This window comes from Poromitra crassiceps, assembly GCF_964638095.1.
Source record: "Poromitra crassiceps genome assembly, chromosome: 9".
NCBI lineage: Eukaryota > Metazoa > Chordata > Actinopteri > Beryciformes > Melamphaidae > Poromitra > Poromitra crassiceps.
This window is the reverse complement of record NC_139630.1, coordinates 21,102,128-21,119,532: the sequence shown is the minus strand read 5'-3', so window position 1 is coordinate 21,119,532 and position 17,405 is coordinate 21,102,128. Positions and strand designations below refer to the sequence as shown.

Sequence of the window (17,405 nt, the reverse complement as noted above, 5' to 3'; positions counted from 1 at the left end):
AACCCTAAACCTAACTTCTCCCACCCCCCACGCCTAAACCTAACCTCCCTCCAGACCTTAATGGGGGAGCAGTTGACTAATGGGGGAGCAGTTAGGCTAATGGGGAGTAGTTGCCATAAGCGTCAAAGATGACTTCCATGGGTTTGCATTGAGTTTAGTCGGAAAGCCCAAGTCGTTTCATGGGTCGCTCAAGGGTACCATGTTAGTAACAAGCGACGCACAAGGGACGGGACAAAGCGTCAATATGCTACGTGCTCGGAGTGAGAACGTGTTGAAATATCGCAAAAAAGTTTTCACGCTTGAGGGAGGCGGAAAAGTCGGGTGTATCGATAAAAGGAAAATGCGAAACGTGCGGTGGAAACAGTTTAAGCGATATTCCGTTGTCTCTCCATTCAAAAACAACACAGTTTGCCTTGATCACTGCAAAACATGACATGCCGTGTAGCCTCCACACAATAGGGCTACAAACGGTAAATAATGGTAAATACGCAGCACAATACCCGCCGTGGTAAACAGAAGACTGGGATATTAACTTTAAGGCGACTCACTTCTAGACTTGAATGAAATTGTATTAACTTACTACTGTATCTGCTCCGTGGATTACCATTTTACAATTTCAGAGTCGAAATTGTAACATAGCAACATTGGTCCACTGCTATTTTACAATTTCTTTGGAGATCAGGTTGGGATTATAACGTTAGTTTGCCGAGTCGCACCTGGTAATCCAGAAATGGCGTTTTATGGTACCTTTGTCTACTTGTAGATCATCAAGAAACTTTAAATGAATAACGTTAGATATGTTTAATAGAGCTGTATATCGGGTCTAGCAGCTGATCAGCAGCTCAGACAGCCTCAAACACGAGGTGATTGACAGCTCTATCGCAAAATAGCAGTGGATGGAATTGTTTCGCATTTTATTTTGCCGACTTTCTGAAAATTCGATTAAAAGTTGCAATACATTTGGATGGAAACCCAGCTAGAAAGAGAGAGAGCAGACAGACACTAGCCAGGCACAGAGAAAGAGAGAGATGGGTGGATGGAGAGAAGGAAAAAGTGTGGGGCAGAGGAATAAAGAGGGAGACACTCGTCCTCTGGTGCAAGGCGCCATGCGTTATCATTGCTAGTTTCTAGCACTCAAAATCTCCCTTTTTTTCTTAGCACTGGGTTGCTGTAACGCGTCCTTGCACCAGGCCTCAGTGGGAAGCTTGGTTGGAAATCGCCACTATTCATGGCCATGTCTATATTAGGGCCAAACATGAAGACTCTGGTCTCCGGCGGCCGAGCCCGTCTTCATCATCAAAATCCGGGTTGGAATGGGTATGTGGACGTGTGAAGCACTCTGGACGGATCGCGCACCGAGACAGGAGAACTGCACTCCAGCCCAACTATCCCTTTAAAGCTCCTTGACAGAAAGAGTGGTGGTAGAGAAGCTTCTTGACAGAAAGAGTGGTGGTAGAGAAGCTTCTTGACAGAAAGAGTGGTGGTAGAGAAGCTTCTTGACAGAAAGAGTGGTGGTAGAGAAGCTTCTCGACAGAAAGAGTGGTGGTAGAGAGAATAGTTTCTATTTTCAACTACATTCCTAAAGCACATTTCTCCTCTTCATTCTGCCTTCATGTCAGCACAAAGCAGCACTGTGCTCCTGGATTTCTAACATTAAAATGGGTCAATTTTGATATTATTTCCGACCAAACGCATTTGATTGCTGCGATAAGGCTTCTGAACGCAAACGTAGGAGCTTTTGAGGAACACTTGAAGGCAACCTTATTTTGAGATGTCACATCCAATATGATAACTTTGAGACAGGAACACACATTTCCCCTGATATCTGCTTTACTTCTCAAGGCGAAACCCATCATGATCATGCCTGCCAACATTAGGCTGTGAAGAAGAGGGAGATTTTCTGGGGTATCAGGAAATGTCGAGAGATAACACGGGGGCGCGAACCTGCGACCCTCGTGTTGGCTCTACTGCTACACTACCCAGACGCTCCATACCAGATACTTCTGGCTTTAAACTGGGCCCGCTACATTTGATTGAAATCAGGAGATTAATGGGAGAAAATACCAATCGGGAGCACAGCAGGAGAAAGGTTTAAAAATAGGGAGAAAAATGGGCAGGTATGTCTCTGACCCTGCTCATTGAGTTTTATATATAATTGATAAAAACATTCCAAAATATATTTTTGGGCTCCAGGAGAATGGTGTGGAGTTCGAGGCTTGCCTGGTGGCCCAGTGTGACTCTCTGATCGAGGCGCTGACCAGACAGAAAGCCAAGCTGCTGACCAAAACCACCAAGGAGAAGGAATACAAACTCAAGGTGAGTCTGTCAAACTGAAGCTTCTTTCTTCCCCAGGTTATTGTATTTTCTCGTTTCCATTCAGCTAGTCTCGCTTGCCAGACTCTCCCTACACCAGGGGAGAGTCTGGCTGTACTGGCTGGCACTCTGGTATAGCGGCGGGGGGGGGAAAGGCTCTGTTTACCTAAATCACAACCAAACACCGAAAGTAGCAAGCACGCACATTCCAGATCCAATCGTTTCAGCGTGTAGCAACGAGCTAGCATTGTTGATGATGTTGCTTCACAGCGGAGCAGGCATTTGAGATAGACACATTTGTCACGGAGGGAGCGGAAAGGAAATCCATATATGGTCGCAGCCGGTCAGTCAGAGTGGGTCGGAGCCAATGGCAGAGCTTGCAGGGAGCAAAAAAAGGGATTTTGTTCCGCTGCCGAGACGACCATTCAGCTGTTCTATTCCATACATAACATCACAATTTGTTTAAAACCATTTGGACGGAAATCCCAGATTCTGTGTCAATTTGTTGTTCTGTAATAAAATAGAGTCCGCACACTGGTAGCGGCTCCCAAATATTTATTTGACCACAAAAAAAGTGACGTTTCGGGGCAAAGCCCTTCCTCAGACATGAATGAAGTGTAGGGACACACCCCTTAAGTACCCTCGCAGGGGTCACCTGACACATCATGTGATACATAGAATTAAACATACAGTGCACTTGTTCGACCAGTATACATAATAATCAAATAGCAACTGGCAATATCAAAACGTAATTGTCTCAAAGGACAAGTAATATAATGGAAGTTTTCAGAACAACTTGAATATCACATAAACTAGGGTTATCAGGTATAAACCATCATAATGAAATGTAATATTTAAGAAGAACGTGTGATGTAACTATTACAAGGTGGTCTCTACTACTTTGAAATTGTGGTAGTAGTAAACAAGTATATGAAGATACCACAGCTGTGAAGAAAATGACACAGGACAGGGATACTAGACAGGGCAATATTCTTTACAATGTGGACATAATGAGATTAACACACACAAGCACACCTACAAGCACACCTGCAAAAGGACTACAAAAATGACTACAAAAATGGCCGCAAGTCAAAATCTTCGTTCAGCACTTTGGGGGCTCGAGTGTCCAGGGTGAAAATCCAGAAGGCCTCTCTTTTAAGTAGTAGAGAGTTGATGTCACCTCCACGTACAGGGTGTTTAACAAGTTCAATGGCAGAATATCTAAGAGAAGAAACATTGTGAGAAGCTTGTGTGAAGTGGACAGCCACTGGGCTTCTGATTTGTTGTTCTGTCTTGTTCTGTTCACTCTCTCCCATCAGTCTTTTTCAGCATCTACAGCAGGCTATACAGTATATGTCCACCTCTCTTACATTGTGTCTAACCGGTGCTTCGTTACCTTACGGCTGTGTCGTGGCTTCGTTTTCATTACAGCGAGAGAAAAAATAAATGTCTGAAAATGTACTTTTTACATTGATACAGTCGTTGGTGCACTTTTTTGATGATGCAGATAGAGTTGTCATCCCAATCAAATATCGTGCATCCCTACTGTGTACTCTTTCCACCTCCAGACCCTTTGACGGTCAGTGGCGGGAGAGCCTTCCCATCTTTCTGAAAGTCAACGTCTAGCATAGCAAACGTGAAACTACCCAATCTGAAAAGTAAAGTTGGGAGAAGTACATTCCTCCATACCGGGGGGAGAGGAGTGGAACAAGATCCCTAACCAAATTAAATCTGCAAACTCTGTGAATGGTTTTAAAAACCTTCTGAAAAGAATTCTTGCTGAGCAAACTAGAGTACCGGTAATGTGCGAGCCTCCTGTTTTAATGGTTATTGAACTTGTGTGTTTTTGTTGATTGTTCTATTTGGTTTATTTGATGTTGTTTATGTCCTGTTTTTATAAGACCAGGGACCATGTTGGAAATAAGTGTTTTTTTACATGTTTATCCCTTGGATTTTGTTCTGCTATATCCATGAATAAAATCAATCAATCAATCAATCAACTACCCGCTCTTTAGTTTTGCAGACGCTCAGTTCCAGAGTGCACCAGTCACCAGAGACAAGACCTGGTTTCTGTGGGCTGATTCATTGTGGCATGAGAGAAGCCCGACCGGTGTTGTGTCATCAGCAAATCTAAGCAGTCCAAGTCCATTTTCCGCTCTATAAATCAACTGCTGGAGGCTTTTCCACAGTATGTCACATGGACGCCTGCCCAGACCCAACGTACCTGCCCACCAATCCAGCGTCTGGCTGCTGGTGGTGGGATTGGGAGGGATGGGCAGGTGTTGTAATTCTCCATAAGCCTGGGGCTGTGGCCAGAGGGCTGCTAATAGTGGCAGGTAGGAGGCATGCAAGGTGTGAAGCTAGGTAGACGGCTCGGGTGGTTAGAGTAATAATTGTCATAAAATAAATGTGTGTTTTGCTAATTGCTATGACAAGTTTATATAACACAAAAGTGATTAAACGTGGACAAAAGAAAACCGAAGCCTGCGAGCTTGGCCCCAGAACTTTTTTTTTTTTTTTTCACGATTTTTTTATCCTATTTTATCCCCCATTAGTGCTCATTTGATTTCTCAATCCTGGTTGCTACTCCACCCTCTGCCGATCTGGGGAGAGCCGAGACTGGCTCCATGCTTCCTCCGAGACATGGGCAGTCAGCCAGCCGCTTCTTTTCACCTGACAGAGGAAGCTTCACCGGTAGGACATAGCACGTGGGAGGTTCACGCTATTCCAACCAGTTCCCCTCCCTCTGAACAGGCGCCCTTAACTCATTGAGTGCCAGCCACTTTTGGAGAACGGAAGCTCCCAGTGCCAGAGTTTCAGAGCGTTTTCAGTGATTTCTCGAGGCCCACAGAATATTGTGTGATATTACTATGTAAACACCGAACACGCACAAAGAACGAGGAGACTCTCTTCTATCATCTGCAAAAAAAAGTTTATTGATCCCATTTTCCGTTCTTTAGTTATGAGCCGGAGAAGATAGGCTGTTTTGAGCAAAAAGACAGGTTTCAAATTATAAGCTGAGATATTCAGCCTTTTGTGAAATGCAGCATTTCAAGCACATTCACTGACGCTAGCTAATATTTTCTGATGTAGTGACGTGGTGTAGTTCTGTGGAGCCTGCGTGCCCCACCCCCCTCTCCCCGCCTCAGCTGCAAACTCCTCCCCACACGCACCCAGTCTATTTTCGGAGCCTCCGTTTTTGCGCCGGGCGGCTCCCAGCGCGACAAGGAAATGCCAAACGGGACTGCAGGGATAGGTTTGGCCCTTCGGCGTCGGGTGCTGCCTTTCTGGCGGGTAATCGTGTGGAGAAACTATATGCAGACAGACAGACAGAGGCAGAGGAGCTCAGTTGTGTGCGCGGATTGACTGATGTTCGCAGCCCGACGTCAGCTGCAGACAGAGCAATCTATATGGCTCTGGCTGCAGCATGCATCGGCTTCTCTTTGATCACGGCTTTTTGCTGCAGTTTTCCGGACCTTTCTGTAATCTGGAGAGCACTGTCTCCACCTACTGGGTCGGTAAAATAGGTTATAGACCTCCAATAGCTACAATATTTGTACAGGAGATGTATCGGGCATTGATCCACGTCCCACCGTCAAAAAACGCAATTGACGACAATCGTCGTCTTTGGCACTCTACGTTAGTATTCGAATTGACGACAACTGTCGTCATTGGCACTCAATGAGTTAACGACCAGAGGAGGAACCACACTAGCAACTAGGATATTGCATGTTTTTGTGAAGGGGGTTCCTATATGAAGGAAACCCCCGGGAGGCACGGGGAGAACATGCAAACTCCACACAGAAGGGCCCTTTTGCCGACCCCACCCGGGCGGTGGGCACTCGAGGACATGCGGACGGGCACACATTCCTTCAGCGTTCACCTCGTCCCCAGGTGGGAATCGAACCCACGACCTTCGAGCTGTGAGGCGATAGTGCTTACCACTGCACCACCGTACCTTGGCCCCAGAACTGATATGCACGAGCCAACATAACCGGTGAGTTCTGGCATCTACTGCGTCGGGCATCCACCGATGATTACAGCTTCCAAGAAAGGAAAGATTTGACTGGTAGTGACTGGACCGCATCAACTTCCAAAATCGTGATCTGGTGCAATGGAATATCCCGTTAGTGTTTTATTATTAGTATTCTTTATTGAGGAGTATTTTATCATAGAATGAAGTAAACTTACTGTGAAGATATTAAATAACCATGAAATTAATCTTCACACCTTAGCTGCAACGTTTCACACAATCCTCATAATCCAGAAACAACTATACACCATGTAGTGTTCATTTCATTAACGAAAAATGTTGGTCGACTATCAATTTTCACTGATGAAAACTAGACGTTAACTAAATAAAAACAAAGTTGTGATGACAAAAACTATGAGGAAATGTATTGACTTATAAAGCTACGTACCAGGGGCTCTGGTACGTAGAGGGACCAGGCTCTGTGCGTTGCCACCCGGCCGGGCTCCTCCCTCGACTCCCCCGCTCCAAACATCTCATTCCGAGGTGATGGTATCTTGGTGGATACATGCAGTACCAGTAATTGGTGGCACTGCAGACTCCACTTGCAGCTTGAATGGCCCTCCTAAAAGGCCTCTCGTGGATTGTTGGGCTTCTTCCTCACGGAAGACGCAGGCTGGGGAGCTAACCCATACTGCTCCCGGGTGCCGTCCCTGTTCCGGCTGTCAACTGTCTCTCCAGTGGTCACTAGTCTATTCCTGGTTGTCCTGGTTGTCATCAACAAATAGAAATTAGACGAAAATGTTAGGGAGGAACAAATTGGGAAGAGATCGAATCAGAACAGCAGAAGAAGTTAAAAAGTTAAATCTGTGTCTGTATTGCACTTTCAAACCTTAACACCATTCCATAATAACATTAATAGGTTTTTGCAATGAGTTTGGAAATTCTAAACAAACAATAGTTATGATTTTTTTTTACTAAGATGAGACTAAAATACTCACACTTTTAGTTGACTAAAACTTTAAATAAAAACAGGATGAGGTTGACTGAATATGATAAAAAAAAACTAACAAGGACATTTGACACAGGACTAAGAATAAAGGCTGTTACACACCAAGAGTGATTCGAATATACAGCACGAAATGTGTAAGGACGATGAGTAAGGACCTTAAGACTAAATTAAAAATTAGCCAACAAAATTAACACTAAGACCATGGCCATAAATAAACTAGTCTCGCTTGCCAGACTCTCTCTTGCGCTGGTACAGAATCTGGCTCCTCTTACTGTCACGGGGGGAAAAGCCTCTCATCTTTACAACCACCCACCATGCAATAAATCCAACGGTAATATTATTACTTCTATTCTATAGTAATTTGTTACACTACTCGTTACTTGGAAAAAGTAATATTATTACAGTAACGAGTAACTAGTAACTCGTTACTTCCCAACACTGGTCGGCACCAATAGCAGAGCTTATCACCACAGCCTGTTTCCTGGAAGTCAGACTATAAATAGACAGGGACACACAAACACACACACACACACACACACACACACACACACACGCACGCACGCATGCGTGCACACACACACACACACACACACACACACACACACACACACACACACACACACACACACACACACACACTATTGCAGTGTTATAGGCTGTTAGTGGGGCTGGAAACAACTTGTGCTAATTTTTGAACTCTATTTCATTTCAAAGTGCTTGTGTAACAGTGCCATAGTCAGAGTAGGCAAAGATCATCTATTTATCTGACTTCATTTACCAAAGCCGGAGGTTAATCCTTTAAAAGCAGCACATTTTGTTTTTGTCTTTCTAACTCTCTAACAGTCTATAATATTGTGTCTGTCTGTGTGTTTCTAGGTTTGTGAGTGTGCTACTATGTGCAGCTTGCTTGTCCATTCATTTCATGGGTTTGTGCGTGATTATGAATTACAATGGCAGCGCTTCACAATGCATTTTGTACCAACATATGTCACGCTTTTAATTTCCGCACTCATCATGGAATTATGATTGGCTGTTGACTTCACACACACAAGCTCCAGTCTAGTCTTAACTCAGACATAATCCACTGGCAGCTGAATTCATGTTCATTTCTATCTAATTGGTTGGGAGGAGTGTGTGTATGTCTGTGATTAGGGTTGTTCCAAAGCGACTCATTTCCCTGTCAACTATAGTTTCAATTTATTTTACAGACTAGACAACTACTGTAGTAGGAAACACTCAGAAAATAGTCAAAATTGAGCACAATTTAATTCTATAAGGTTGAAACTTCCAAAAAGCAGTAATTAAGTGCCATTTGAATCTGTTAATTATGCTCTTCAATAACCAAATCATGTGTGTCACGTTGGCCATTTATTATGAACATTGCACATTACAAGACATGACAACTCACCCCAGCACTGTGTATTCACAACTCACCCCAGCACTGTGTATTCGGGCAGAATATAGTCCATTAACTTTCGAAAGCCTTAATTTGCCTTGGAAGCATCGTAGTCTTTTGCTATGATGAACTTGTGTAGCTAACGTATTAGTGTAACGCTGGTGTTGTGTAGCGTTAACTCCTTAATTAATAAACCTTTCTTCGGGCGTGGATAATAACTGCACGAGGAGAGCTTCTGTCTTGAATCACTTCAGGTAACTTTATTGTACGACTTCACAATGACAACAGCCACCAAGCCTCCCTGCTTGGGGTCACTTCCCTGTTTGGGGTATCACTCCGCCCATTCTACTCCCTACACAGCCAAGCTGTATATAGTTCCTACTTTAGAATAGAACTAGACAGGATATATTTATGACCTGATGAACCATTAATCACAGCATGTAAACATAAACCATACCCAAAATAAGATCATCTTAAAACAATGATTAACTAAATAAATCTCATCTTACATTCTTCCCCCTCTTTAAATGAAATGTCCTCATTTCAACATTTACCAAACAAAATAAATCTCATGAACACTAAATCTCATCTCCAATGAAAACCAATACCAATATCACTATCACTGCTAAATGTGAAATAGAAAGAAAATGTAAACCCGCACAACAGGTATATGAGCAGCATATGATCAGGAAAAGTAAACTTATACGGTCAAAATTGAATGAATACAGTGACATTACATCCACATAACACAGCAACATCATGTTCTTTTTCTTTTTTTTTCAAACAGTAAATCATTTTTTTTTTTTTTTTTTTTCTCTTAAAGTGCAAAACCCGAACAGTGTCACACTAAGTGTGTATCAGTCCATATTATGAGCAAAACAGTCCATAACATGTCCTTTTGAGTGGAAGGGGTTGATCATGGCAAGAACCGCGGTGGTCTGCGAACAACCCGTCCCAAACGAGTCGTAGACGAACCACGTGTCCCAACATGCACTGCCGGAGCAGCATCAGATCGCGGGTTTTGTTGTGGTACAACCTGAGAGACCCGTCCTGAAGGTCTCCTCATCAGGGGAACAGAGGGGCAGGCAGGAGCAGAAGCCTGTCCCGTGTCAGGTTGCTCTCTCTGATACAACGGGAGTGAACCAGATAATGCTGTATACCTGGGGAGAGTGTCCATATGCTGTGGAATCACAGGTTGGTTCACTTGTGCTGAGGATCCATCCCAGGTGGATCGATATGGTTTTAAGCGATCATAGTGAACAACTTTGGTTCCTGCTCGAGCATTCCTCAAATCCAATAACTTGTACAGGAGTCCCTTGTCATCTGAGGAGACAACTCTGTAAGGTCCAGTCCAGTTTGGTTCAAGTTTCTTTCTCTGTGTAGTGGGATCATCCATCCAAACAAGATCTCCACGTTGATATGGTTTGAACCTCACTTGCTTGTTGAAGTAGTACTCACGCTTGAGTCTCTGCTCCTCACGATGAGAGCGAACAGCTTGGAAAACCGTGTCAAGCCGTGTCACCAGTTCTGTGCCATAGTTCTCTGGGGTTAGTGATACCACTGGCGTGGAGAGAGTGACAGTAGCAGGCAGACGAGGTTCCCTGCCATGAGCAAGAAAATAAGGCGAGTATCCAGTGCTAGAGTGAGGAGTAGAGTTAAAGGAGAGGACCACTGCTGGAAGATAGTGATCCCATTCACCTCCATTTTGGTGAATGAGTTTAGCCAACTGTTCTTTTAAAGTCTGGTTAAATCTCTCAACCATCCCATTACCGCGGGGGTGGTATGGTGAGGTTCTTTTCTTTTTGATGTTCAGTCTCTGACAGATTGTCTGGATTATCTCTGATTCATACTGTCGTCCCTGATCTGAAAACAGTTCTTCTGGAACTCCATGTTCAGGAATGTAACGTTCACACAATAGTTGTGCTACAGTAGTTGCTTTCTGATCAGACATGGGGAAGGCACTGACATACTTCGTAAAGTGGTCTTGTACTACAAGCACATATCTATGTGTCTGTGATGTGATGGGCAACTCAGTAATATCTGTGCACACAAACTGAAATGGTCTCTCTGCCTGTATAGATTGTAAAGGAGCTCTATGTTGCGGTACGGGCTTTCTATAAGCCTCACATGTCTGACACAAATCACAAAAATTCTCAATATCAGACCTCATGCTAGGCCAATAGCACATAGTTAGAGCTTTCTTAAATGTGCGATCTGCACTGTAATGACCAGAGCAGGGGTTACCATGTAAAATGTTCATAGTCTGTGTGACGAGTGTTTTGGGAATTAGCACCTGAAATACCACTGGCTTCCCTGGCGCAGTGTGTGCTTCTCGACATAGTAAGTTATTACCCAGTACTAGTTTAGGGAACTGCCACCACAATTTTCTTAGCATTTTTCCCTTAACCTGTCTAAGATATGGACGTTTGTTTTGCTGTACCCATGTGTACACTTCTGAGAGAATGGGATCAGAATGTTGTTCAGCGACAATGTCATTTCCCTGACTAGAAAATGTGTGTTTCAACAAGTCCATACCTGTTTCGGTTGTCTGAACAACTGAATTGTCTCTGTCCGTTGCACAAACCTGAGCCGTCGTGCTGGCTACAGAAGAAGGCGGCGCTGGCATGTCCTGCAGCGCTGGAGGAGTTTCCAGTTCGACCTGAGCAGCATGGTCGTCCTGCGGGGGAGGTGTTGTGTCCTCCGGAACCACTGGGTCCTGTCGTGAGAGAGGGATCCGCGACATAGCGTCCGCATTTGTGTGCTTCTTTCCTTCCTTGTGTATTATTGTCCACTGATACGGATCCAACTCCAAAGCCCAACGACCACGTCGTCCTGTGGGGTCGTTTGTGACATTCATTTTTCTCAGACTGAGGAGTGGGCGGTGGTCAGTGATGATCGTGAACGGATTACAACTCAAGTAGTGTTTGTAGTGTTGCACTGACCAGACAATGGCCCAGAATTCTTTGTCATATGTGCACCATTTCTTTTCTGTTCGGTTAAGAAGGTGACTAGCATACGATATCACACGTTCTTGTCCATTTTGAACCTGAGAGAGCACTGCGCCAACTGCATAGTTAGACGCATCCGTACTCAGGACGAATGGCTGATGAAAGTCGGGAAAAGCCATTATAGGAGGGGAGATGAGTGCATCCTTCAATGTCTGAAACGCAATCGAGCACTCCTCTGTCCATTCAAATGATACATCCTTCTGTGTGAGTCTGTGAAGAGGACGGGCAATGAAAGCATACTTGTGCACAAAACGTCTGTAATACGAGCACAATCCCAGAAATGATCGCACTTCAGAGGGTGACCGTGGAACAGGCCACTCACATATGCGCTGACTGTTCACTGGGTCTAGTGCCAGTCCATCACGTGAAACGATGTGTCCCATATACTTGACTGCAGCTTTACAAAACTCACATTTATTTGGGTTTAGCTTCAACCCTGCTTCCCTGAACCTTGTAAGAATGTCTATCAGATTGTTAAGGTGATCATCAAAGTCACGCCCCATACAGATGACATCATCAAGATAAATTACACATGTTTTCCAGTGGAGACCTCTCAGAACCAGCTCCATCAGTCTCTGAAAAGTTGGCGGTGAGTTTTTGAGACCCATGGGCATCACTTTGAATTGGTAGAGACCATCACTAGTTGTAAATGCTGTTTTGGGTCTGTCTGCAGTATGCATCTCAACTTGCCAGTATCCACTCGACATGTCCATTGTGGAGAAGAACTGAGATCCAGACAGTGCATCCAGACTATCATCGACTCTAGGAAGAGGATGTGCATCTGTGATGGTGACTGAGTTCAACTTTCTGAAATCAACACAAAATCTGTATGTGCCGTCCTTCTTTTTCACCATAACCACTGGGCTGGCCCAGGGGCTGGCGCTGTCCTCAATGAGATCCTGAGCTTTAAGCTCCTCCACCTGACGATGGATTTCAGCTTTCATGGACGGAGAGGTCCGATAGGCCCTTTGTGAGATGGGAATGTCACAGTTGGTTGTGATTTTGTGTGTGACCAGCTTTGTCCTTCCAAAGTCATGTGCGTGCTGACTGAACACATCTGAGAAGGAGTTTAATGTTTCTGTCAATTTCTCGTGTTGTGTACTTGTGAGATCAGGGTTTGACTTTGAACAATCCTGCAGTTTAAATGGATTGGACACTACAGGCATCTTGGACACCACAGGCGTCTGAATGTTTATGTTGCACACAGAACCGTCCATCACAGCGTACTCGTCTTTGGTACTGCCAGAGGTGGCATGGAAAGTTCCTATCTGTGTGTCAGAGTGTAACATGACTTCCTCACTGGAGGGGTTAGCTACTTTGACAGAGATGAAACCTTGTTCAGCTTTTGCCACAGACCATGCAAGACCTGTAGATGAGTGTTCAGTGTAGTGTGGCTCAAACACACCTGCATAGCCATTGGGCACCAGTCCTTTAAGTGATGTATTCAGTTTAGCAGTAATAAGCATTTCTGACATGGCAGGAACTGTAACTGTGGAAGATACTGAAACATCTGTGAGTTTAGGGACATACTGGAGGGGGTTGACTAATGGAACTATTTTGTCATCTACTAAGAGAGACATGTTTCGGGTGTTTACAACAATACCATTAGCAACTAGAAAATCCCAGCCCAAAATTAGTGGTTTAGTACAGTTTCTGACAACCTGAAGGGCATGTGTCATAGGCTTGTGAGCTATACTCAAATTGACTCTAATTGAACCAACAGAATCAAGAGGGTCACCTGTGACACCAGTGAGAGGAATAAACTGTTTCACAAGTGGTTTTCTATGAAGGGCAGTTGTAGACATCCTAAACTCTTCACTGATCACTGAAACATCGGCCCCAGTGTCAACAAAAGCATGCACAACAGTGTTCTCAATTACAACTGACACATATCTACATGACACATCAACCTCAGATAAACCGTCTCTGGTGAAATCAGTAGATAAATCATTAATGTCCTTGTGAGCCCGGGTAGAGTCGGTAGCTGGCAATTGGCTCTCATTGCCAACTACTTGTAGTTTCCCTTGTTAGAGGTGGTGTGAGAAGGGGAATGGAACCGTACATGTCCAGGACTTGGAGAGCGGTGAAACGGTTGGCTCTCCTCTCGGCGGTCAGGAGAGCGACCACGCCGTGTGTAGTCTCTGGGTGATGGGCTGTAGCCACGTGCATAGCGCTCCTGCGATCCAGAACGTGTGTGGCCATCCCGTCTGTCATACCGGTCCCTCTCATGCCTCGAATCCCTGTAGGAGTCACTACGAGCTGCGTAGCGGTCATAGGAAGAATCTCCATACGATCTTCTGTCTGAGGGATAATAATGACCGCGGCCTCGGTCACGCTCAGGAGTGAGGCTCCTCTGACGAGATCTGTAGTCTGATGATCCACTTTGTGTGTCACGTCGCTGGCGTTGCATCTCCACCTGCAAGTGCTCCATCTTCTCTGAAAGTGTCTCTATTGTCCTCTGCATCTTTTGAAGATCATCTGAGGTAGCAGAGTGAACCCCAGGAGACATGGAAGATGCAGGAAGGTGAGTGGGTGTCCAAGGAGAGACAGCAGGTGAGACTTGTGCCTGCGGAAAACTGTGCAGAGTGTTTGGAGTTGTAAACACCCTACTGGCATGATGAGCGTTCTCAATCTGCATGGCAAATGCCAGAGCAGTATCCAGTGTTTTTAGACCTTGTTCATGACAGCGTACTTGAAGATACGGCTCGATTCCAGCAATAAAGCGCCTGAATTTTTCTCCATCTTTAGCATTGTCTCCATATGTGGGAAAAGCTTCCTCCACTAATCGGCTAATTTCAGCAGCAAACACTGGAAGTGCCTCACCAGGCAGGCGAGTGCGTGCATTGATATAACTTTGAAACGTCGAGAGATAAGCAGCTTGTCCAAAAACAGTTTTAAGTTTGTCTTTCACTGCAGCATAGTCAACTTTTGTTGCATTAGGAAGGCTGTCCCAGTAACTAAAAGCAGCACCACCCAGGCGTGTGGGCAGTAGCTTAGCCAGACTGTCATCATCAGAATTTGGATTGGCCTCCACAGCCACTTCAAAACGTCTGCACCATTTAGCAAAGTCCTCTTTTCATCCCATGAAGACATGAGGAAAATCTCCCTTGCAAGCCTGCCACATATTAGCATAGGTTGACTCAGAATGAAAAGGCAGTTCGTTCCAAAAGTTATTGTCACTGTTCATATCTCATCTCTCTGGCAGAGAAAGCGATTTTTTTTTTTTCTTCTGATTTTTGTCTTAACGTTTTAGTTTTGTTTTTAAGTTCACAGTGGGCACATTTATTGTCACAGTCTTAGCTTTGGTGAGCCAGGCAGATCCTCTTCATTTGTGTTTCATGCATATAGTAACAGCCACAGGTTGACAACGTTACCATCCAACAGTCCCACGCAGATCGGGTTACAAGCAGCACAGCTCCAGCATGAAACAGCGCGATATCCACGGAGAGCAGCAAGGTAGCATCCACTCTGCTAGGCTCTGTTACTCAGTGTTGTCCTCCGTTGCTATCTCGGTGGTGAAAAGTCCGCAGAGTCCGTTTCTCAACCCACAACACTGTCTTCCCTAGCTTAGCTTTAGCTTGTAGCTAAACTAGCGGGAGTAGCCACAGCGCGGGGAGGGAAAAAAAACTAGCTTCTTAAATCCTCGGCAAAAACACAAACACAGCAAAAGTTTGCTGTCCACAAACCGGCTGCCACCAGTGTAACGCTGGTGTTGTGTAGCGTTAACTCCTTAATTAATAAACCTTTCTTCGGGCGTGGATAATAACTGCACGAGGAGAGCTTCTGTCTTGAATCACTTCAGGTAACTTTATTGTACGACTTCACAATGACAACAGCCACCAAGCCTCCCTGCTTGGGGTCACTTCCCTGTTTGGGGTATCACTCCGCCCATTCTACTCCCTACACAGCCAAGCTGTATATAGTTCCTACTTTAGAATAGAACTAGACAGGATATATTTATGACCTGATGAACCATTAATCACAGCATGTAAACATAAACCATACCCAAAATAAGATCATCTTAAAACAATGATTAACTAAATAAATCTCATCTTACATTAGCATAGCTAGCATCAGGCCCTGCTGTCCTTGCAGGTTAATGTCCACATGCCTGTGCTGATTGTAGTCACGCATTGCTATTGCTACGGTCGAGTGGTCATGTGATCAAAATACTGCCGAACCGCGCTGGTTTTACCACATGTCATCGACCGGTGATGATGCACTCCCACTAAGCCACGCTGTCGCTAATCTGTTTACATCCTGGCATTAGTGGGGAAGGACTGGCGTTACCGTAGTCGTGGCTGGTGGCAGCGTAAAGACGCAACAGTTAGCGGCATTGTACATTATTCATTTCATTATTAGTTAACCGACTTCTGTTTTCTGTTGACGCTTAGTGAATCATTAGTGTTAAAACTTTTAACCAAGTAGTCGTGCACATCCCATTCAGATCACGATTTGACTGATATGGATTTTGAAAGGCCGATACCAATACAATATTCATATTTTCTGCATGAAAGCTCTCAAAATTTGCGATGAAAACAACCAACATGGACAGTATCAGCCTTATACTCCCCCTATAGGCCACATCATGGACAGTATCAGCCCTATACTCCCCCTATAGGCCACATCATCCACACTTTCAGCACCCTGATCTACATCAGCTCCAAATCCACTCACAACCCACCACTCACTCGCATTTCTTCCTCGTGTCCGGCCGTCCTCTATATCAAGTCTTTCCAGTGGTTGGCGCAGGCGAGTGCAGCGGCATTTGGCTTGGCCAGGTCATCTCCAGTGCATTTTGGAGCATAGCTACATCTCATGATGTGTTCCATTGTTTGTGTTTGGCCGCACACACATGCATCAGAACATGTTAGTGTCCATTTTTTCATGGCTGCCTTGCAGCGTCCTTCGCCGACCCGCAGACGGTTCAGTGTTTTCCAGACGGCCCAAGGTTGGTCATGGCCGGTCGCTAGGCATTCGTCTGGGGTGATGCCTCTCTCTGTCCATTGGGTTGTCTGGCTGCCCAGGCTGTTCCACTGGTTATGCCACTCTGTAGTCCTGGCAGCAGATGGTGTGGTCTCCAGTTCTACAGTGGCATCCAGGAAGCTGCTTCTGGACCTGAGCCGTTTCTGGGGGGCAGAGTGTTGGTGGAGTGAGTGCCGGTTGTCATGGGCCTGCTTTTTGCGCTCGGCTTTGGCGGTGACTGCTCTGCGGATGTCAGGGGGGGCGATGCCAGAGAGGGCGTAAAGGCAGGGTACGGGGGTTGTTTTAATGCACCCAGTCACTATCCTGCAGGTCTCGTTGAGGATAGGGTCTATTTTGCGTGCATGGCTTGATTTATACCATGCTGGGCAGGCATATTCGGCGGTGGAAAAGCACAGGGCTAATGCCGTTGTGCGCAGCGTACTTGGGTGAGCTCCCCACTTTGAGTTGGTAAGTTGACGCAGAAGGCTGTTCCTGGTGGACACCTTAGCTCTCGTCTTCTGGATGTGTTCCTTGTAGCTGAGGGTACGGTCTAAGGTTACTCCCAGGTAGACTGGGTGCTGGTGGTTTTCAAGCCTTATGCCGTCCCAGGTTACGTTGAGCTCCCGTTTAGCCTCCTTGTTTTTGAGGTGGAAGCTACAGATTTGGGTCTTCCCAGGGTTTGGACGTAGGTGGTTTTCCAGATAGTATGAGGACATATCTGTCAGTCCTTGTTCCAGGGTT

The 17,405-nt window shown here is 45.2% G+C and overlaps 1 protein-coding gene across 1 annotated transcript in view; it reads left to right on the top strand.

The window, feature by feature from the left end:
• Positions 1 to 17,405, top strand: part of trim67 (tripartite motif containing 67) — a gene marked incomplete at both ends in the record, with an annotated part of 107,665 nt that overhangs the window by 48,152 nt on the left and 42,108 nt on the right. Inside the window, one exon of the mRNA XM_083642488.1 lies at positions 2,194 to 2,316. Coding sequence (XP_083498614.1) covers positions 2,194 to 2,316 — 123 coding nt within the window. The remainder of the gene's footprint in view (positions 1 to 2,193; positions 2,317 to 17,405) is intronic.